Source organism: Heptranchias perlo, chromosome 10 (genome assembly GCF_035084215.1).
Source record: "Heptranchias perlo isolate sHepPer1 chromosome 10, sHepPer1.hap1, whole genome shotgun sequence".
NCBI classification, from domain to species: Eukaryota; Metazoa; Chordata; class Chondrichthyes; order Hexanchiformes; family Hexanchidae; genus Heptranchias; species Heptranchias perlo.
In genome coordinates, this window is record NC_090334.1 from 54,671,296 (window position 1) to 54,695,347 (window position 24,052).

A 24,052-nucleotide genomic window follows, 5' to 3' on the forward strand; every position below is an offset into this window, starting at 1 on the left:
TCATAAGTTATCCACCATCTGCAAGGCTCAAGTCAGGACATGATCGAATAGTGGATTTGCTTGGATGGATGCAGCCACAACACTGCTACAGAAGTTTGAACCTATCAAAGAAAGAGCAGTTTGATTGATCTCTGCCACTGGACTCAACATCCATCCCTCTGTCACTGACGCTTGCTGCAGTACATATGGTCTACAGGATGTTCTGCAGCATCTCACCAAGGTTACTTCAAAGCCTTCATTGCCGTTGGGTCAATATCCTGAAATTCCCTACGTAACAGTGTGGGAGCACACTTACCACAAGGACTGCAGTGGTTCAAGATGATGGCCCGCCCCCACCATATCAAGGCAACTAGACATGGGCAATAAATTTGCCTCGCTATCCCAAGAACAAATTTTTAAAAATCTATTACACTCACGAGTTGTTTTTAAACAATAACATTTTTTTCTGTCAATGTTCTTGCCTCCCCTTCTCTTGAAAGGGTTAGCACCTTGCTGGGGACGTTAGGCACCCTCTGGTACCTCACTCAAGTTATTATTGATGGGTTAGTCTTGATGAATGTTGTTACACAACTTTGTGGAGGAAGAATCGAGGCATAATAAAATTAAAGCTAGGCCAGTTAGGAGTGAAAACAGGAAGCTTTTTTACACAAAAGATAGTGGAAATCTGGAATTCTCATTTCCAAAAGGATGTGAATTCTGGGTCAATTGACATTTTCAAGACAGAGAATTATTTTTGTTAGTAAGGGTGTCAAGGGATATGGAGGTGAGGTACAGATCAGCCATGATCTAATAGAATGGTCAAATGTAAGGAATCTTACAACACCAGGTTATAGTCCAACAGTTTTATTTGAAAATCACAAGCTTTCGGAGGCTTCCTCCTTCGTCACCTGACGAAGGAGGAAGCCTCCGAAAGCTTGTGATTTTCAAATAAAACTGTTGGACAATAACCTGGTGTTGTAAGATTCCTTACATTTGTCCACCCCAGTCCATCACCGGCATCTCCACATCATGGCTAATAGAATGGTGGAACAGGCTCAAGCCATTGAATGGCCTACTGTTGTTCCTATGTCTCCTTCACCCCCTCCCTCCCCCAAGACACAGATTTTCTGGCAGCAATCATATTTATTTTTGTTTTCTTTTGTTCCAACTTCCCCTTGCATGCTCGCTCTCTTTCATGCTCTTGCTCTGTCTCCTATACCCCTCTGTGTGCGTGTATGTGTGTGTCTCCCTCATTATCTGTTTTTATCTCGTTCATTCTCTGCTATCTGTCTTTGTCTTTATCATCCTTCCCTCCCAGTTGGGGTTGGTCTTTAGTAATCAGTAGCGGAAGCCAAGTTAATGTCCCCTTCCTAACTCGCATATAGTTTTTTACTGTTGCCATAGTTGAGATCCAGTAACTACACAGACTACGAACTAAATAAACTCACTTAGCTATCAGGAGCCTAGCTGCAAATATTTTGAAGCTCACGAGCAAGGGGAATATTATTTCAGTAGCCCAATAAAATTCATTTTACAAATCTGGAGTGAAATAAGTGTTGACTGCAGGACATTAGGAATCTGTTTTGTCTGTCACAAATTTGTTCATGTAAGTGGCAGAATTGCTGCTGATTTACTTGCATTAGTTTGCTAGATTTTTGTAACAGCATAACTTAATATAAATGGGACAGGATTTCCCAGAATTCCAGTGCAGGGCAGCTTCAGACATGTCAAATTTTGCATGCTGTTTTCCTGAGAGTTATGCATTCTGAAGCTTCAAGTTGTGCAATTTCAAATGAGTCATAATTTGGGAGTGTTTTCTAAATTTAAATCTCATGACTTGACATTACTCTGTCAGTAGTTTACTAAACTGCACCAACTGGCCTGAAGGCTTATATTCTAATGCAGATACTGAAATATAAATGGCTACTTCATGTATTTTCTGTATCCTTATGTAGCAGTCAAAATGTGAATTATGTCTCATTTAGATTTTAGGTGTCAACTATAAATTTTTGTCATACTTCAAAAGAGGTGGGAGGGGGGAAGCCAGTGCTTTCTTATCTAGAGAAAGTTTTCCAGCAACAAAGAAAAGCTTCTAAATGAGTGAAACTTTATATTTCTTAAAGTATTTTTTAAAAACTCTAATGAATCTAATAGCAATTTTTTCTAACCTCAGGAAAGCATGGCCATTATATCTTGTGGCCTTTAAAGATCACCAAATTAAGCACAGTTGCACTTTAGGAGAAAAATAATACCTTAGATGGTATAATGCTCTTATTAAAATAATAATATATTCTGCCACTTTTGGTGGAGCAGTGCCATGGGAGATCTGTGAATTTAAAAACAATCCTGGTGAAAGAAGATTAATGCAATTCCAAAGTATTTTATATGTCTGTTTAGATAGCTCTACTAAGTTGGAAGCAAGGAATTTCTTTGATTATCTAACTTTTTTTGAACACAGACCATTCATATAAATATTTATCAAATATTTAGTAAATGTCAGGAGTCTCCTCTCCTCAACCTTCATGCAAGAATTAACACCACTTGTCACCTTGATGGTTTAATTTTGGGATCTTCACAAAACATGGCATAATTCATATTTTTCCAATTTTTCAGTTATTGTTGGCAACTGTGTGCTAGACTTCCTTTACTGGAAGGTTTTACGATATTTTCATGAAATTTGAGTCTTGAATCTCTAGTGTGCTTTTTCCACATATACACCATTTCTTCATTGGTCAAATGGTTGGGTGTATGTTGGCCTAAAGGTGCTCTCAGGTTGACCAGTAGGAACTATACAAGAAGAGGTGACTAAATCCATATAAATTGGAATAAATGTAGACTTTACCCAAAATATCTGAACACTTCGCACAAGTCAGAAATGCAGATTATATCAATCTTGAATCAGCATGGATGCTCTGATTGATGACCTAATGCCATTTTTATCTTAATCTAGTTGTTGGAAGTGACGCTTAAACAATCTGCCTACAGCACTTTTTCATCTCTTTCCCCCCCCCCACCACCACTCTCCAACCCAAGGATATATACACCATTTGATGCTCTTTAATTCCCATTTAACTGTGTGTGTATCATTTTATTAGGAGTTAAAATTGTTGATATTAGAAGGTTGTAACTTGTTAGTTTTCTGATGAACAGCAATACCTGGGGGCAAATTTAAAATTAGAAATGAAACACTTAAGCTGTCATGGTGCAGAGCAAGTCTGAGAATTAACACACAACCTGTTCTGTGCATCTGCATCATGACATGATATGCAGATGCATGGAACCAGCTTTGCATGTTTAGTAGGACAGCACCAGGGATGGCTAATCCAACAACAGCTCACAAGATCCATTTTTAAAAAAAAGTGGGCTTCTGCTGCCAGAACTTTGTACCTCGTACTGTTCGGACAGTGCAGTGGATACTGAGAACTGTGCATCTGCTTTTGATGGACCTCTGAGATAAAAATGCCAAATATTGTGATTGGACAAAGGAGAGGTGTTGGAGGAGGATGGCATCATTGACTATGTTAAAGGCTGCTGAGAGCTTGAGGAGGAAAAATGCCCAAGTTAGAGGGTGTCATTTATGATTTTTAGTTAGGACTGTTTCAGTTCTGTGGCAGGAGCAGAAACCTGATTGGAGAGATTCAAACATTGAATTGCAGGAAAGATGGGCATGGATTTGGGAGGTGACACCACATTGAAGGATTTTGGAGAGGAAAAGGGGTTGGAGATTCCGTGGAAGTTTGCAAAGAAGAGAGGGGTTGAAGGTGAGTTTTTTTGATGTAGGTGTGAAATAATGCATTTTCAGAGGAAAAATGAGATGTGTTTATAAACTCAATGGAAAGAGTCTGAAGGGTGTTCTGTGAATGAACAGATCTATAGGTGCAAATACATAATTCTTTGAGAGAGTGTGAGTAGAGGTAGATAAGGTTATAGAAAGCAATAATTAGGCCACAGGTAGAGTACGGATTGCAGTTTTGTGAGCCCCATTAGGGAAACAACATTAATGCCATAGATTCATCAGGGATGGGAAGCTATTATGAAGAGAAACAAAACAGTGGGACTATTTCCACTGGAGCAGAGATAGGTTTCATCAATTTAATATTGTCACAGAAGTGAGTTAAGAGATTTCTTTAAGCAGAGGTGTTGGAGCATAGAATTGCATCTTTATTTGAAGCAGAGTAAGATACAGGGCGGTGGGATCACTTTTCAGTTACTCTAGCAAAGAGCCAACACTGCTGTAAATATCAATGATTCTAAAATAAGATTTATAAAATTAAGTTATGATTTAGGTAATAGCTCCATGTGGTTTTGCTGATATATTCTCCACATACAGATGCATGAAAGATGAACTCACTGCCATCTAAATGGGGTATTTTGGGAAACTGGCCATTTGAGTTTTCTCTCGTGACAGATGTGATCTCTTGTAGATGGCACTATTTGCATCTTTTTATTCACCTCTTCCCATTTAATATCCACATCAGGAAAATGGTTTTTCACTTGCCATTAATCTGGGTTTTTTCCAACAATTAATTGCATTATTTAATCCGCGATTTACTTGGTTTTCCCTAATCCTAATTTTGTGCTTTAAACTAGCCATTTCTGTTTGTGGTTCACTTTCACTGTCAAATTTGGAGTGCTTTTTATTTGCATGTTTTAATATTGGTGTACTTTGACTCTTTCCAGCAATAGTACCCATGTCAGCTGCTTACATTCTCTCCCAATCTTAAAGATAATTTGATATTTGTTCTAAACTCAGCAGAATTGCTCACTGTAACAGTCTTACACAGACAATTTTATTGATATCCTAACTCAATTCTTCCAAATGCAAAGAAACCTTGACTTCTTGTTTTTGTAAGAGGCACATCTCCATTGTTCCAGGTGAGAGAGAATCAAATTTATGATTACATTGAAGAGCATTCCAAAAAGATAAACTAGTTGAGAAACATTTTCAATAGCTCATGTGGCTTGAGGAGAAGGTGTTTGTACTTGCACAACCTCCTTCAGCACAAGTCTTAAATTTGACGTGAGCTCAATTTTACTTGACACCACACATTGGTCATCCTTGATCAGTGGTGAAGTCTTTGCACAGATGGTGTTAAAATCACCTTCGACAGACAACGGCAATGCCGATTGCAGCTGACTCCATTTTGGCACTAATGCACAGCAGGTGGGACTGGCTTCAGCCAAAAAAAAATCTTCCAGTTGATGTATCTCTTACATTTGTAATGTGAAGTTGTTGATCAAGCAAAACCATCCAAGACTTTCTGAAAAATTCCTTTTTAAGATGTCTGGCAGAGTATGGCTAGGCTTTGTGCAGTTTGTAATAGTAATACTTCCTCCATTCCTTGTAATGACCCAAAAAGCAAACGAGATGCAGAACCCTCTTTGCATCAGTATGATTTGATATTGTTGATCCTGTGGCACAATATGACTGCTCTGAAGGTTGTATATTTTACTCCGAATTAGATGAGAATACCATGCCTTCAAGAAGGATTGGGAGACGTAATGTATCCTTAAGGGCCATCAATAAGAAAATGAAAGTTCCTCAGAATTACTTTGTTCTAGGAACTAGTTGCATTTTTTTTTTGATAGCTGCCTCCTATTTAGGCTCCTAATTGGTGGATTTACATCCGAGAATCTGAACAGCAACAGACTTCATTTTAAGACGCAGTTGAATTATTCACAGCTAGTGCATTCCCAGAATTCCAGATCTTCCTCCCTATGTGTTCTCCTACAAAAATAGCAAGAAGAACAGCTTACAAATGTCACCTCTCAACAGATAGCCTACAAAAAGTTCTCATGGTGATACAAGGTCATTTATTTAGATAATCTTGTTGCCCAGAGGAATCCGTGATTAGTAGCTGGATTTAGGACAGACACTTGTTCTGCCGATACTTTACTGGCAAGAATAGCTTTTTACCAAGCTCATTGTGTTAAGTTTATAGCCGAATCATCCAAATTGGTCTGAATACAACTTAAGTCTCAACTGTAGTGACTGGGCAAATGCAGATGACGAACCATGTTGCAGCAGTTTACTGCGGACATTCCAGATGCAGCTTTGACGATAGCGGCCAAAGGATTCTGATCTAGAATAAACTTTTCCTGGAAAACTGCACTTGAACCGAATTGAATCTACCTTGCAAATTTGCAAAAAGCAGCAAAGTCTGAAAACTGTCCAGGATATAGCTCCACAATCCTAGGCCACCAAGCTTGTAGCTGCTTACAGCTGTCAAACAGGACAGGAGGACATTTTATGTCCAGGTTCAAACAATTTAAGTAGACTGTGCAGTAAGGTAAATGTTAGGAGTGAGATTTATAATGAGTGAAGCACATTTCAAGCCTTTTTTAAAACATTGGAACTGTTTATTTTTAGGAATGAGATGCTTTTAAAATAGGTTATATTTTTAAACTAAAATGTATGAGACTTGACCAATCTGAATAATTTCCTAGGAAAAAGAAACACCCTGTTTCCTTTCCTTTTGTTTCTCTGCTCCTCAGTGATTTGGTCACTGCTGCCACCAACATTGCCAGACAATCTAGTGGGGACTCTGCAGTCCAGATTCATAAGTGATGCTTGGAACATTTGATCAGTTGCGTATGGCATTTGAATTTCGTCCAAGTAATTCTAAGGATACAAATTTCCTAATTATTTTTTTTCTAAGGAACAAATTACTTTGTATTGAAAGTACTTCACCATCAACACTTCCACCTGCTTTTACTTGCAAAGGAAGTGTCTCGAAGTGACTTCCCACCCAATCCTCTCTCCTGCCTGCCCCATGAAGGTTGAATTTTGAAAGAATAAGAAAAATACAGATAATCTAATGTCTTTCAAGTGTTTTTCCAAATGTTTTACACTTCGATTTTAAACCCAGTGTAATTACCTTGAAATATCAAGATGTTGTGGCTATATTGAGAAGCCACTATCATTTAGCATCCTTTTAGTAGATAGAGTTTTTTCATTGCCTAGCAACACCAATGAAAGCACAAATTGAGTTAGGTTTCACATCCTGAATGGTTTGCTTTGGTGAAACACTCCTCTTGCTAATTTCCTCATTGTTTGATTCCTTTAAAGCCTGTTATTGAATACTGCAGCAAATTAATTTTAAAATTGCTTTTGAATTGCAATTTACAGCAGCATCTTTGTTGCCATGACTAAAATCACAAAATAACTTTCAAAAGGATTATAGCAAACAAAAAAATTAAAATAATGATTATATAGTTGCTCAGTATTAAAACTTTTTTTGTTAGCTTTTGCTGCATACAGTGTGTGAACAGTATGTAGTGTAAAATACTTTTTTATATTTAAAGCAGAACATCCTGTATGCACAGCAGTTTGGCTTTGTTCAAATAAAAAAAAGACACAATCACTTAATGCTGGGTGGACTCACCTGGAGCCTGAAACTGTCACGTATTTTCTAATCACAGTTTCCACACCAAATAACAATTAAATGGATTGCTCTTAAAGGGACAAAGCTTCACCTTGGCAGCAGAATAATATATTGTGCATTACAATTCCCTCCTTTTGTAAAATCGTATTATCTGACCTGCCATGAACTCCATGGGTCTCTATGAAAATTGGAAACGTAAAGTTAATTTGAATGCTTTTGACCCCATGATTGTAGAACACATACTCCATGATGGATGTTGAAATTGCTATGGGTGAAGCTGAAAGAGACCTAGGAGTTTTAGTAGACTTAATGTTAAACATGTCCAACCAATGCAGAACACCAATTACTAAAGCTAATAGAATGTTGAACTCCATAGCCAAAACTGCAGAATGTAAGTCCAAGAAAGTTATGATTAAACTGCACATGCTCTGGTCATACTGCACCTTGAATACTACATTCGGTTCTGCTCTGGAGGCAGTGCAGAGAAGAGCAAGGAAGCTGATCCCTAATGTCAAAGCTCTGTTGTATGAAAAAAGAGGTGAAACTTGGAGTTTTTGGCCTGGGAAAAAAGGCATCTAAGAGGATATTTATGAGATAGTTACGGGAATGGAAAAGGTAAATCTAGTATTACTGTAAATTTAAATTGCGAGGATAGCACAAAGAGGCACAGGTTCAAACTAGTAAATTTAGGATTGAGTTGATCAGAGAGTCAGCGTGAATCTGTGAAGGGTAGATCATGTCTGACCAATTTAGTTGGATTTTTTGAGGAGTTCACTGGCATGAATGTTGTCTGTGGATTTTCAGAAGGCATTTGGTAAGGTTCCACATAAGAGATTATCAAAAATGAAAGCGCACCTAATTGAAGGTAACTTTGTGACATGGGTTGGAAATTAATTGAGAGGTAGGAGACATAATAGGGATAAAAAGAACACTGATTGGCAAGATGTGACGAATGGTGTTCCCAGGGATCTGTACTGGTGCCTTTGCTTTTCAGCACTTGAATGAAGGAGTGGAGTTGAATATCCAACAGGCACAGTAAGTTGTGTAGTTGGGAGCAGGAAGTTACAAAGGGACAAATGCAGACTAAGTGAGTAGACAAAACAATGGTAGATGGAGTTCAATGTGAAAAGTGTGATCTGAGAAAGACAAATCAGAATATTCTCTTAATGGGGAGAGACTAGGAGATGTGGAAGAGCAAATGGATTTAGGTGTCCATTTACACATCACTAAAAGCTACAAAATATAACAAAAAGGCTAATGGAATCCTCGTCAACTGCAATAAAACATGTACAACAAGAAGACTCATTGGGTGCCAAAGCAAAAATTTGAGGTCTGATTTTCCCACTGTATGTCTCACTAATATAAGGAATCTTACAACACCAGGTTATAGTCCTGATGTGGAGATGCCGGTGATGGACTGGGGTTGACAAATGTAAAGAATCTTACAACACCAGGTTATAGTCCAACAATTTTATTTGAAAATCACAAGCTTTTGGAGATTATCTCCTTCGTCAGGTGAGTGTGGGATTCCTTGAACGTTTCGCATTTATAGTCAGCGAACAATACCTGGTGATTACAGATAATCTTTCCAACTGCCCGTTGTCAAGGCAATCAAAGTGTTCAGACAGAGAGGTGTTAACTGCAGGACCACCGAATATACAAACGGCCAGCACACACGACAGAGAGAGAGAGAGGGAGAAACATCCGAAAGGAAGAGAAAGACAGAGAATGACCCGTTGTATTAAAAACAGATAACTTTTATTCACTGGTGGGATTACGTGTAGTGTGACATGAACCCAAGATCCCGGTTGAGGCCGTCCTCATGGGTGCGGAACTTGGCTATCAATTTCTGCTCGACGATTTTGCGTTGTCATGTGTCTCGAAGGCCACCTTGGAGAACGCTTACCCGAAGATCGGTGGCTGAATGTCCTTGACTGCTGAAGTGTTCCCCGACTGGGAGGGAACCCTCCTGTCTTGCGATTGTTGCGCGGTGTCCGTTCATCTGTTGTCGCAGTGTCTGCATGGTCTCGCCAATGTACCATGCTCCGGGGCATTCTTTCCTGCAACGTATGAGGTAGACAACGTTGGCCGAGTCACAGGAGTATGAACCACGTACCTGGTGGGTGGTGTCCTCTCGTGTGATGGTGGTATCTGTGTCAATGATCTGGCATGACTTGCAGAGGTTGCCGTGGCAGGGTTGTGTGGTGTCGTGGACGCTGTTCTCCTGAAAGCTGGGTAATTTGCTGCGAGCGATGGTCTGTTTGAGGTTGGGTGGCTGTTTGAAGGCGAGTAGTGGAGGTGTGGGGATGGCCTTAGCGAGGTGTTCGTCAAGACCATGCAGACACTGCGACAACGGATGAACGGACACCACGCAACAATCGCAAGACAGGAGGGTTCCCTCCCAGTCGGGGAACACTTCAGCAGTCAAGGACATTCAGCCACCGATCTTCGGGTAAGCGTTCTCCAAGGTGGCCTTCGAGACACACGACGACGCAAAATCGTCGAGCAAAAATTGATAGCCAAGTTCCGCACCCGTGAGGACGGCCTCAACCAGGATCTTGGGTTCATGTCACGCTACACGTAACCCCACCAGCGAATAAAAGTTATCTTTTTAATACAACGGGTCATTCTCTGTCTTTCTCTTCCTTTCGGATGTTTCTCCCTCTCTCTCTGTCGTGTGTTCTGGCCGTTTGTATATTCGGTGGTCCTGCAGGTAACACCTCTCTGTCTGAACACTTTGATTGCCTTGACAACGGGCAGTTGGAAAGATTATCTGTAATCACCAGGTATTGTTCGCTGACTATAAATGCGAAACGTTCAAGGAATCCCACACTCACCTGACGAAGGAGATAATCTCCGAAAGCTTGTGATTTTCAAATAAAATTGTTGGACTATAACCTGGTGTTGTAAGATTCCTTACATTTGTCCACCCCAGTCCAGCACCGGCATCTCCACATCATGTCTCACTAATGGAATTGTTAAACCAAATGCACTTGAAAACAGGCATTTTATTCACCCAGGTGCATGCATGTGTGTTTATGATGTGGCAGTGTTTTATTGGTGCAGTTTTTTAATTTTTTTGCTGTGCAATCTCATCTAAATAGTGAACACTATTTAGCTGCTGAATGGATCCTTGCATGACAATGACCATTTTGTGAAGTAAATTGCATAGCATTTTTTATTGCCAAATAATGGAGTTGTGGCTATTTTGTTTCATGCATTCTGGACTTCTGCCTTTAACAATGTCATTCCTGAATTCAGAATTCCAAATTTTGAGTGTTTGAATCCTGATTCTGTGTGAATATTTTATTTTCTTGTGAAATCTGGGCAGCTGTGACTTTTCTAACTACATGCTTTATAATTACTCGTTAAGTGCTTGTCATATTTGCTGCGTTAGTCCCAATGTATGTATTCAGCATAAGGATTGTTTTAATGTGGGTTGGGAGAGTGAAAAAGAGACATTTTAAGTTCTTGTCATGATTATTTGCTATCTTTTAAAGGAACAAATTTGATTTTCTTTTTATAGATGTTCCCGCAGCTGAACAAGAAAAGCTTTTTATTCAAAAATTGCGTCAGTGCTGTGTCCTTTTCGACTTTATCGCTGATCCACTTAGTGACTTAAAATGGAAGGAAGTGAAAAGGGCCGCTTTAAGCGAAATGGTGGAATATATCACACACAACCGCAATGTTATCACAGAACCCATTTACCCAGAAGTAGTCCATGTGGTAAGTAATTTGTCTATATCTATTGTGCAGTACTTGACCAGGGAAAAACTTGTGATGGTTGACAGAGCATGAACACCTAGATTTTGTCCACTTTATCTCTGTAAAAATACTCATTTTATTTTGACTGGCTGCCAATGCAAAAGCAAATTACTCTGCACCAAATTCCTTAAACTGGTAAATACCGGTCCAGACTAGTTGAACTGGTGTGAATTGGAATTTAGACAACAGTATTCCTGCACAACTGCAAAGTACTATAAATTAGTAGCTATGCAAATACTCTCTCCCTTGCGTTCTGAATCCATTTCCATCCAAGAGAAGTCTCGTATGTTATTTTGAATGGAGACCCAGTCACTTCTCAAGCAATCCACAAATTAATAATATATGGACGAATTTTACAAATGCAAATTAACAGAAGGCATACAGGTAAAGTTTTTACTCGAGTTACAGCTCAAATATTGCAGCAATCTACCAGAGGAGTCGATGTCAAATCAGCTTCCAAAAGTCTACAAAAGAAAGATGGGGCACCAATTCTTTCAATATCTTTTCATAAAGGTGATTAAATAATTAGGGACCATCTTTACACCAAAAATTGAGGATGATAAGTAAGAAATAACCCCTTCAATCAAGCTGCATATCTCAATTTCTTGGCCTAGTACATGTGATAGGTACATGTAATGTCACAAGTAGGCAGTAATCCAGTTTGTTTTAAAAGACTTGGGTAGCAAAGCCAGTCCCGTTTAGTGTGCACTCTTGCATAGGATATCTGATTTAAAAAAAACAGAAAATTCTGGAAATACACAGCGTCAATTTAGTATCTGTAAAGTGAAAAGACGGGTTATGACATTTGAGGCGTGTACCCTTTTATCAGAACTGAAGACTGAAAGATAAGCAAGTGTTTTGTAGTAAGTGAAGAGATTTGACAGATATAGCAATCACAGAGAGGAAGTTGATGGATTAATTGACTTGCAGACTGCTTAATAGGCTAATGATCAGTGAATTGATGCAGAGATTTAAAAAGGACAAAATAATGTGCACGAGTGGAGAGGATGTCATGGGAAAGATACATACGAACAAAATGTGAGAAATTAAGGAACAATAGAGAAAATGAGGTGGAGCGGTTTGTTTCATAAGGGCAAAAACAGGTCCACACCATGGGCTCTCACTTTTGGCAGTGCTGTGCTGACTTAAGAATCTCCAACCCAAATGTCACCCTGTCTCCCCTCCTCCCGGACACCAATAGACTGTACCCACATCACAAGAACCACCGATACGGAGGATATAGCTAAAGTTTGAAGTTAGGCCATTGTTCAAACTAGAGAGCTGCAGAGCGCTCAGGTGAAAAATGAAATATTTCTGAAGCGTGTGTTGAGCTTCATTGGAACAGTATAAGAGATCAAAGAGAGGTCACTGTGGGGATGGGAAGAAAAGAGAAAATGACAAGCCAGAGTGTTCTGGATCACATTTGCAGACAAAACTGATGTTCAGCAAAGCGATCACTTAATCGTTGTTTGGTCTCCCCAATATAGAGAACTCTGTGCCATGAGGAGTGAATCCATTATACTGGATTGGAGGAAGTACATGTCAGTTGCTATCTCATATGGAAGGAGTGTTTTGAGCCCTAGACAATGGTGTGGAAAGAGATAAATGAGATGGGTGTTGCATTTCCTGCTGAAGTTGTGTGAGCAGGTACCAGCCGAAGGACAGCTGGAATTAGGAGTGGTGGAAGAGTGAACAAGGGGGACTGGTCTCACTAGAAAGCAGAGACTGGAGGGTAAAATGTGCTTGGTGGCGAGATCATGTTGTAGGTGGTGGAAATGATAGACTATGACCTGGTGATGAGGACAATTAGGAACCTATTGAGAGGAATGGAATAAGAGAAGAGGCCTGGGAAATGAAATGTTATTTTTAATAAGTAATGATACAAATAACACGTAGCACAAATTGATTAAAGAACTATGTGTGAATGTCTTTCAGGTTTACAAGACCAAGTTATAGTCCAGCAATTTTATTTTAAATTCACAAGCTTTCGGAGGCTTCCTCCTTCGTCACATTTACCTGACGAAGGAGGAAGCCTCCGAAAGCTTGTGAATTTAAAATAAAATTGCTGGACTATAACTTGGTGTTGTAAAATTGTTTACAATTGTCAACAATTGTCAACCCCAGTCCATCACCGGCATCTCCACATCATGTCTTTCAGGTTAACTGTGAAGTATATGAGGTTAGGGTTCAATTAGAGTCTGAATTATTCTACAGGGAAAGGATCAACATATTTAAAATGCATTACCTATCAAGACTTGAATAACTCCCAGTTTTCAATCTATCAAAATGACTTTGAAATTGTACCCTTTCATCTAAAACTTCAAAGAGTAAATGTTACAAATGCTAATTATTGTGTTGATTTGTTCCCCAACCAAGCTGAATTTAATGTGCATTAATCAATTGATACATTCACATTGTAGCTTTATCAAGATTTCCTTCATAGTTTTATCAAAATTTCGGTTTTATTTAGCATCTATCTATTTGCCCATAATCTTAGTTTTAAAGAAACTTGACAGCTTTATGGTGAAAATTTACCTAAACTGCATTGTTCCATTTGATGTAGTTGTATTCACTGTGCTTATAAAGGGAATGAAATCACTATATGGATGAGACATTAGACTGAAGCCCTGTCTGCCCCCTCAGGTGGACTAAAAGATCTCATGGCACTATTTCAAAGAAGAGCAAGGGCAGTTCTCTCCAGTGTCCTAGCCAATATTTATCCCTCAAACCAACATCACTAAAACAGATTATCTGGTCATTATCTCATTACTGTTTGTGGGAGCTTGCTGTGTGCAAATTGGCTGCTGTGTTTCCTGCTTTACAACAGTGACTACACTTCAAAAGTACTTCATTGGCTGTAAAGCGCTTTGGAACATCCTGAGGTCATAAAAGACGCTATATAAATGGAAGTCCTTTTCTTGTCCGTCTTTCGTATCTGTCTGTCTGTCTTGTTACCCATTTTTAGAACTAATTTATTTCACTTTTGTCGTTGCTGTCTCAAGGATGGAGTGAGTAATTTTGGATTGCTCTAGCCAAGAGCTAGTACAGGGACAATGGACTGATTAGCTTCCTTTTATACTGTAAACTTCAATAGTTTATTTTGGGTATGTCACAACAGTACTTTTTTAAAAGAAAGCCATAACTAAACTACAGAAGTATTGTAACAATATTTTTAAAATTGCTGCATTTCTACAAAATAAATTATGGTCTCAATTAAATATTCTGTTTACACATACATAACCTGGTAGAATTTCTGCAGGGATTCTCCTTGATTGCTGTAAATTTTTTGGAACCTCTTGAGAAACAATGTAAATAGCTATTTACATTTCTCTGGGGTTTCCACCAATTTTTTGCCTAAGTTATAGCTTGTATTGTGGTAACATTGATGTAAGGTTTTGGTTTAAAGCTGAGGCAGATTTTAATTTAGCAATTCAATCACAACACTGCTGGATTAGAATGTGTGGATGTCAAGTGTGGGCATCCCCACCCTGTGGTTGATGAGCCTTCCAACAATCACTCCAAAGATTCATGGGTTAGATAATGAAGAGTGACCCACCAAGGAGTCAACATCTTTGGGGGAGAGAGGGGAAAGAAAGAAGCAGCTTGAGAAATTGGCAAGTAGAAAAATATAAAATTGTTTTATTGCTCAATCATTCTGATCAGCTTTTAATTATATTTTGCTGACTGATATACTTGGGGCTTTTGAACAGTTTTGATTTGGAAATTTAGCTTTTTCATAAATGTAAAGGATTCATTGCAAATTGTACTTTCAAAGTTTGGGCGTTAATGGTCCAAGCTGGGAAAATTTTGCACTGCATGGTCCATTTTATTCATTAAACTGGCTTGAAATGGTAGAGACTCATCAACACAGTGCACTAGATCTTACCTTTGCCAGAGGATCATCTGTGGCCTGTGTGCTATCAATATTATAATAAAAATATTGTGTATAGGCTGGAGCTATATTTTATTTGTGAACTTGAATAAAACTTCAGAATTTTAATCTTCACATTTTTCCAGTGGCTCAACTATATCAAAATGTTGATTTTTAACATGTGAAATACTACTAACCTCTGAAAACCTTTTCAGTTTGCAGTGAATATGTTTCGAACATTACCACCATCGTCTAACCCCACGGGAGCAGAGTTTGATCCTGAAGAGGATGAACCAACACTGGAGGCTGCATGGCCTCATCTACAGGTACTGTATGCTATCAATATTTTGAACATTCTAATTCAGAGCTTATGACCTGACAACCAGAGAAGAAAGCTTTGTTTTTTGAATTTTCCCCTTTTTTTTGTGTTTCTATTTTGTTGTCGTTTGAAACCTTTTATCGCTTATGTTTCTTTATTTCCATACTGTGTGAAAATTTTAGACTATGAAAATCTTCACTTTTTTGAGGGATTGCTGAAATGCTATTCTGTGACCAATTACCCAAGAAAACATTACTTTTTAAAAAAAAACTCTTGTTTAATCTAAAGATAAATTTAATGTTCAGTTTCCTGTTCATTCAGCTGCCGAATACAACAGTGCATGATTTCCCCGAAGATCTTGGAGCACAGTCTTTTTGAAAACTTTGCACCATTGTGTAGCCATTTTGATCAGGGGGTCTTCCCACTCTGCAATTGAAGCATTATTCTGGAGCACGCCTTTTTGTTACTTTTTTCTTCTTGCACCAGTTTGTCTGTGTACATGTTAACTGTTCTGATTGTGTTTTCTGTACTTCAGTAGGTCAGTTTTAAAAAATGTGACAGTTTGTTTTTGCATTCCCAATCTTGGTCGACTGAGACCCGTCTCTGGCAAATTTGCTCTGATTGACCAGAGCCAAATGTAATTCAAAGTGAGCATTTTGTTTCAAGGTTTATCTTGGAATTTCATGGATTCTTCCCTGTGGCAGATAACCACAATGCTTGCATGCTGATGAGGTGTAACTTCCAGAAGTTTGAAGCTTGGTCCAAACTCAGCAAAATAGCTTGTTGTGGAAGTCTTGTTTGCTGGAAGAAACATAGAAAATAGGAGTTGGCCGTTTGGCCCTTCGGGCCTGCTTCGCCATTCAAAATGATCATGCTGATCGTCTAACTCAGTACCCTGTTCCCGCTTTTTCCCCATAGCCCTTGATCCCTTTAGCATTAAGAAATATATCTATCTCCTTCTTGAATACATCTAATGACTTGGCCTCCACTGCCTTCTGTGGTAGAGAATTCCACAGGTTCACCACCCTCTGAGCGAAGAAATTTCTCCTCATCTCAGTTCTAAATGGCATACCCCTTATCCTGAGACTGTGACCCCTGGTTCTGGACTCTCCAGCCATTGGGAACATCCTCCCTGCATCTAGTCTGTCTAGTCCTGTTAGAATTTTATATGTTTCGATGAGATCATCTCTCATTTTTCTAAACTCTAGTAAATATAGGCCTAGTCGACTCATACGTCAGTCCTGCCATCCCAGGAATCAGTCTGGTAAACCTTCGTTGCACTCCCTCCATGGCAAGGACATCCTTCCTCAGATAAGGAGACCAAAACTGCACACAATACTCCGGATGTGGTCTCACCAAGGCCCTGCACAACTGCAGTAAGACATCCCTGTTCCTGTACTCAAATCCTCTTGCAATGAACGCCAACATACCATTCGCCTTTCCAACAGCTTGCTGCACCTGAATGCTCGCTTTCAGCGACTGGTGTACAAGGACACCCAGGTCTCGTTGCACCTCCCCTTTTCCCAATCTATCACCATTCAGATAATCTGCCTTTCTGTTTTTACAACCAAAGTGGATAACCTCACATTTATCCACATTATACTGCATCTGCCATGTTCTTGCCCACTCACCCAACTTGTCTAAATCACATTCTAGACTCTTTGCATCCTCCTCACAGCTCACATTCCACCCCAGCTTTGTGTCATCTGCAAACTTGGAAGTATTACATCTAGTTCCCTCATCCAAATCATTGATATATATTGTGAATAGCTGGGGCCCAAGCACTGATCCCTGCGGTACCCCACTAGTCACTGCCTGCCACCCGGAAAAAGACCCGTTTATTCCTACTCTCTGTTTCCTGTCTGTCAACCAATTTGCAATCCATGCCAGTATATTCCCCCCCCCAATCCCATGTGCTTTAATTTTGCACACTAACCTCTTGTGTGGGACCTTATCAAAAGCCTTCTGAAAATCCAAATACACCACATCCACTGGTTCTCCCCTATCTATTCTACTAGTTACATCCTAAAAAAAAAACTCCAGTAGATTTGGTAAGCATGATTTCCCTTTCATAAACCCATGCTGACTTTGTCCAATCTGTTAATGCCCTCCAAGTGTTCTGTTATCACATCTTTTATAATAGACTCTAGCATTTTCCCCACCACTGATGTTCGGCTAACTGGCCTGCAATTCCCTGTTTTTTCTCTCCCTCCTTTTTTAAATAGTGGGGTTACATTTGCTACCCTCCAATCTGTAGGAACTGTTCCAGAGTCTATAGAATTTTGGAAGATGATCACCAATGCATCCACTATTTCCAGGGCCACTTCCTTTAGTACTCTGGGATGTAGATTATCAGGCCCTGAAGATTTGTCAGCCTTTAGCCCCATTAATTTCCCTAGCACTTTTTTTCACACATACTGGTTTCCTTCAGTTCCTCCCTCTCACTAGACCCTTGGTTCCCTAACATTTCTGGCAGGTTATTTGTGTCCTCCTTTGTGAGGACAGAACCAAAGTATGTGTTTAATTGTTCTGCCATTTCTTTGTTCCCCACAATAATTTCCCCCATTTCTGACTGTAAGGGACCTACATTTGTCTTCACTAATCTTTTTCTCTTGACATTTATAGAAGCTTTTACAGTCAGTTTTTATGTTCCCTGCTAGTTTACTCTCATACTCTCTTTTCCCCTCTTAATCAAGCTCTCTGTCTTCCTTTGCTGAATTCTGAACTGCTCCCAATCCTCAGGCTTGCCACTTTTTTTGGCAATTTTATATGTCTCCTCTTTGGATCTATGACTATCCCTAATATCTTTTGTAAGCCACGGTTGAGCCTCTCCTGATTTATTTTTGCACCAGACAGGGATGAATAATTGTTGTAATTCCTGCACACATTCTTTAAATATTAGCCATTGCCTATCCACCGTCATCCCTTTTAGTGAAGTTCCCCAATCTATCATAGCCAACTCGCACCTCATACTTTCGTAATTTCCTTTATTTAGATTCAGGACCTTAGTTTCGGATTCAACTACTTCACTCTCCATCTTAATGAGGAATCCTATCATGTTATGGTTGCTCTTCCCTAAGGTTAATTCATCCTTTCTCATTGCACAATACCCCGTCTAGGATCGCGTGTTCTCTAGTTGGTTCCTCAAAGTATTGGTCTAGAAAACCATCACGTACATACTCCAGGAATTCCTCCCCCACAGTATTATTGCTAATTTGGTTTGACCAATATCTATATGTATATTAAAGTCACCCATGATTATAGTTGTACCCTTTTTGCATGCGTCTCTAATTTCCTGTTTAATGCCCTCCATTACATCTCCACTACTGCTTGGGGGCCTATAGGCAACCCCCACCAACGTTTTCTGCCCCTTGGTGTTTCTTAGCTCCACCCATACAGATTCCACATTGTGATTTTCCGAGCCAATATCCTTACTCACTATTGCATTGATTTCCCCCTTTACTAATGACGCTACCTCACCTCCTTTCCTTTTTTGCCTGTCCTTCTTCCTAAAATATTGAATACCCCTGGATGTTCAGTTCCCATCCTTGGTCACCCTGCAGCCATGTCTCCGTAATCGCAACTATATCATAACCGTTAATATCTATCTGCGCTGTTAATTCATCTACCTTATTGCGAATGCTCCGCGCATTAAGACACAATGCCATGAGACTTGTCTTTTTAAAATTGCTAGTCATCTTCGTTTTATTTTGCACTCTGGCCTTATTTGATTCTCGCCCTTGTTTTCTTTGCCTTCCACTGTTGCTGCTGCCCTTTCTGACTTTTGTTTCTATCCTTGTCTCCCCCTCCTTTGTCTCCCTGCTCAGGTTCCCATCCTCCTGACATTCTAGTTTAAATCTTCCCCAACAGACTAGCAAACACCCCCGTGAGGTCATTGTCCCGGTCCTGCTCAGGTGTAACTCGTCCCGCTTGTACAGGTCCCACCTTCCCCAGAACCGGTCCCAATGTCCCAGGAATCTAAATGCCTTCCTCCTACACCATCCCTGCAGCCACGCATTCATTTGGTCTATTCTCCTGTTCCTATACTCACTAGCACGTGGCACTGGTAGTAATCCTGAGATCGCTACCTTTTGAGGTCCTGCTTTTTAATTTATCTCCTAACTCCTTAAATTCACCTTGCAGGACCTCATCCCTTTTTTTTTGAACCTATGTCGTTGGTACCGATATGGACCACAACTACTGGCTGTTCACCCTCCCCCTCCAGAATGCCCTGCAGCCGCTCCGTGACATCCTTGACCTTTGCATCAGGGAGGCAACATACCATCCTGGAGTCATGTTTGCGGCCGCAGAAATGCCTATCTGTTCCCCTTACAATTGAATCCCCTATCATTATAGCCCTGCCACTCTTATTTCTCCCCTCCTGTGCAGCAGAGCCACCCGTGGTGCCACGAACTTGGCTTTTGCTGCTTTCCCCTGATAAGCCATCTCCCCCAACAGTATCCAAAGCAGTATGTCTGTTTGAGAGGGAGATGGACCCAGGGAACTCCTGCTGTACCTGCCTAATCCTTTTACTCTGCCTGGCGGTCACCCATTTCCTTTCTGCCTGCGTAATCTTTACCTGCGGTGTGACCACCTCACTGAACGTGCTATCCACGATCATCTCAGCATCGCGGATGCTCCACAACGAATCCACCTGTAGCTCCAGCCCCGAAATGCGGTTAGTCAGTAGCTGCAGCTGGACACACTTCCTGCACACGTAGTCACCGGGACACTGGTAGTGTCCATGACTTCCCACATAGTGCAGGAGGAGCATATCACTGGTGCGAGCTCTGCTGCCATGACTTGCCTTAGATTAAGCTCGTCAGTTACTCCCTTTTAAGGAGTTTACTCCTTTAAATTACTTTTAACTACACCAGGGAGTTCACTTAAAAAAAAAAACGCTACTTGCTATAAGATCTGCAGACCTCCTTTTTTACTTTAGTTACTGTAGAATAGTAGAAATACTCACCTGAACTTACTTGCCAATCAGGTGTCTCCACAGTGTCGCGTCCCTTTCCGATTCCTGACGTCACCTCGAATTCAGTCGCAGCTCCCTCTGCTCTGATCCGCTCCTCTCAGCTGTTCTCGGCGCTCCGAAATCCCGCCTTTTTGTGGGATGCTCCTTCTGCTCTGATCCCCTCCTCTCAGCTGTTCTCGGTGCTCCAAAATCCTGCCTTATTATGGGACGCCCTCTCTGCTCTAGTGGCAAATATGTCCAGGCTTGATTCTTCCAAATGCAGACACTCCCAAGATCTGCTTCCTTCAAGATGCACATCTCCAGATCAGAAACTGATTTGATTCAGATAGGGAGAAAGCATTTGTGTTTGACATTTCTTCACAGAATTCAGTTTTCCTGATTGGATGTAATCAGATTGAGTTGCTGATACCGTGGAATCTGCCTGCAATATAATGAAACGGATTTCACACTGGGAGCTCCAACTATGACTAGATGTTCTATGACATAAGAGGACTGGAGAATTGCAAATTTTACACCCTTGTTCAAAAAAGGGTGTAAGGGTAAACCCAGCAACTACAGGCCAGTCAGTTTAACCTTGGTGGTGGGGAAACTTTTAGAAATGATAATCCAGGACAAATTAGCAGTCACTTGGAGGAGTGTGGATTGATTAGGGAAAACTAGCACTGATTTGTTAAAGGCAAATCGTGTTTAACTAACTTGATAGTTTTTTGATGAGGTAACAGAGAGGGCCAATGAGGGCAATGTGGTTGATGTGTATATGGGCTTTCAAAAGGCGTTTGGTAAAGTACCACATAATAGGCTTGTCATCAAGATTGATGCCCATGGAATAAAGGGGGCAGTAGCAGCATGGATGCAAAATTGGTTAAGTAACAGGAAGCAGAGAGTAGTGGTGAATGGTTGTTTTTCAGATTGGAGGGAGGTGTACAGCAGTATTCCCCAGGGGTCAGTGCTAGGACCACTGCTTTCCTTGATGTAACCCTAATGACTTGGACTTGGGTGTACAGGGCACAATTTACAAATTTGCAGATGACACAAAACTTGGAAGGGTAGTAAACAGTGAGGAGGATAGTGATAGACTTCAAGAGGATATAGATAGGCTGGTGGAATGGGCGGACCCGTGGCAGATGAAATTTAACACAGACAAGTGCAAAGTGATACATTTTGATAGGAAAAACGAGGAACGGCAACATAGACCAGAGGGCACAAATTCTAAAAGGGGTACAGGAACAGAGAGATCTGGGAGTATATCTGCACAAATCGTTGAAATTGGCGGGGCAGGTCAAGAAAGCGGTTAAAGCGTACAGGATCCTGGGCTTTATAAATAGAGGCATAGAGTACAAAAATAAGGAAGGCATGGTGAACCTTTATAAAACACTGGTTCGACCACAACTGGAGTATTGTGTCCAATTCTGGGCACCGCACTTTAGGAAAGATGTGACTGCCTTAGAGAGGGTGCAGAAAAGATTTACTAGAATGATTCTAGGGATGGGGGTCTTCAGTTATGTGGATAGACTGGCTGTTCTCCTTGGAACAGAGAAGGTAGAGAGGAGATTTGATAGAGGTATTTAAAATCATGAAGGGTCTAGACAGAATAGATAGAGAAACTGTTCCCATTGGCAGAAGGGTCAAGAACCAGAGGACATAGATTTACGGTGATTGGCAAAAGAATCAAAGGTGACATGAGGAAAATCCTTTTTACGCAGCAATGTTTAGGATCTGAAATGCGCTGCCAGGTCAGGTGGTGGAGGCAGATTCAATTGTGGCTTTCAAAAGGGAACTGGATAAGTACTTGAAAGGAAAAAGTTTGTAGAGCTACGGGGATAGGGTGGGGGAGTGAGACTAGTTGGATTGCTCCTGCATGGACTCGATGGGCTGAATGGCCTCTTTTTCTATGCTGTAACCATTCTATGATTCTAACCTAAGCCTAATATTACTTTCAGATTAGATCCCTAATTTTCTTTATAGTTGTGTGCATCAAATGAAATTGTGAGCATAATCAGAAACAAAGGAAATCTGTTTCCAGTACCCTTTGCCTGAGGATGCTACTGCCCCTCCTTTTTTGCCCTCATCATCCTCTGTGAAGATATGGGCAAAAATTTGAAGAAAACAATCATCAGGTTTGAATAATTAAGTCAAAGCCATTTAAGTAATGGCTTTGACACAGAGGCTCCTTTATTGCATGCTTAGTAATAGGGTTGGGACAAGTAACTTTTTTAGTTTGGTACTACAACTAGAGCAAGCCCAATGGTGGATGTTTTAACAAAGTTGACTCTTCAAAGATGAACTTTTAAAAGCTGAAGCAGGCTTTCAATATGTTACTTGGTTGTCACTTTTTGTTTTGAACAATAAAAATGTAGTGAACAGTGAGGAGATAGTGATCGACTTCAAGAGGACATAGACAGGCTGGTGGAATGGGCGGACACGTGGCAGATGAAATTTAATGCAGAGAAGTGCGAAGTGATACATTTTGGTAGGAAGAACGAGGAGAGGCAATATAAACTAAAGGGTACAATTCTAAAAGGGGTAAAGGAACAGAGACCTGGGGGTATATGTGCACAAATCTTTGAAGGTGGCAGGGCAGGTTGAGAAAGCAATTAAAAAAACATACGGAATCCTGGGCTTTATAAATAGAGGCATAGAGTACAAAAGCAAGGAAGTTATGATGAACCTTTGTAAAACACTGGTTTGACCACAACTGGAGTATTGTGTCCAATTCTGGGCACTGTACTTTAGGAAGGTTGTGAAGGCCTTGGAGGTTGCAGAAAAGATTTACTAGAATGGTTCCAGGGACAAGGGACTTCAGTTACTTCAGTAGATAGACTGGAGAAGCTGGGGTTGTTCTCTTTAGAGCAGAGAAGGTTGAGAGGAGATTTGATAGAGATGTACAAAATCGTGAGTGGTCTAGACAGAGTAGATGTAGAGAAACTGTTCCCATTGGCAGAAGGGTCGAGAACCAGAGGACACCGATTTAAGGTAATTGGCAAAAAAAACCAAAGGCGACATGAGGTAAAACTTTTTTACGCAGCGAGTGGTTATGATCTGGAATGCACTGCTTGAAAGGGTGGTAGAGGTGGATTCAATCATGGCTTTCCAAAGGGAATTGGACAAGTACTTAAAGGAAAAAAATTTGCAGGGCTACGGGGAAAGGGTGGGGGAGTGGCAATTGCTGGATTGCTCTTGCAGAGAGCCGGCACGGGCTCGACTGGCCAAATGGCCTCCTGTGCTGTGACTATTCCATGATTCTGAGGCCTGAACCACTTCCTCAAGTTGGCTCATCAGTCAGTTCAAAACTGGCCTCAAGGCTGAGGCAACTACTTTGAAGGGTGCTATGGGGGAGAAATTAACTAGGCATTTGCTTAAAATTGGCTTCAGATCAATGGTAAAGCCAAATATTGGGCAAATGTGTGACCATCATAGTCAGATGAGCAAGTATTCTTGTCATCTTAACCCCAGCAATGCAAGACTGCACAGAATACTGATTGGTGCACTTTGGAAGTGCTGTTTATAGTCGATTCCCTATCTGATTTGGAGCTCAAGTCTGTATCTGCACCGGAATAAGTCAAAAAGCAAAATACCACAGTTGCTGGAAATCTGAAAGTAAAATAAAGGGCTGGAAACATTCTGCAGATCAGGCAGCATCGGTTGTCTAGAGATGAAGGTAAAGTTAGTGTTGCAGGTCCATGACCTTTCGTCAGGACCTTGGACAAATCAAACCTGGACCACCTTTGCATCCAGAAATGAGATGGTTGCACTAT

The 24,052-nt window shown here is 40.5% G+C and overlaps 1 protein-coding gene across 5 annotated transcripts in view; it reads left to right on the plus strand.

The window, feature by feature from the left end:
• The window catches only part of LOC137326573 (serine/threonine-protein phosphatase 2A 56 kDa regulatory subunit gamma isoform), a 168,879-nt gene that overhangs the window by 83,386 nt on the left and 61,441 nt on the right, over positions 1-24,052 (plus strand). For all 5 annotated transcript variants that reach the window (XM_067991805.1, XM_067991807.1, XM_067991806.1 and 2 more), the window contains 2 exons: positions 10,891-11,090; positions 15,216-15,326. In XM_067991805.1, the coding sequence (XP_067847906.1) occupies positions 10,891-11,090; positions 15,216-15,326 (311 nt within the window). The remainder of the gene's footprint in view (positions 1-10,890; positions 11,091-15,215; positions 15,327-24,052) is intronic.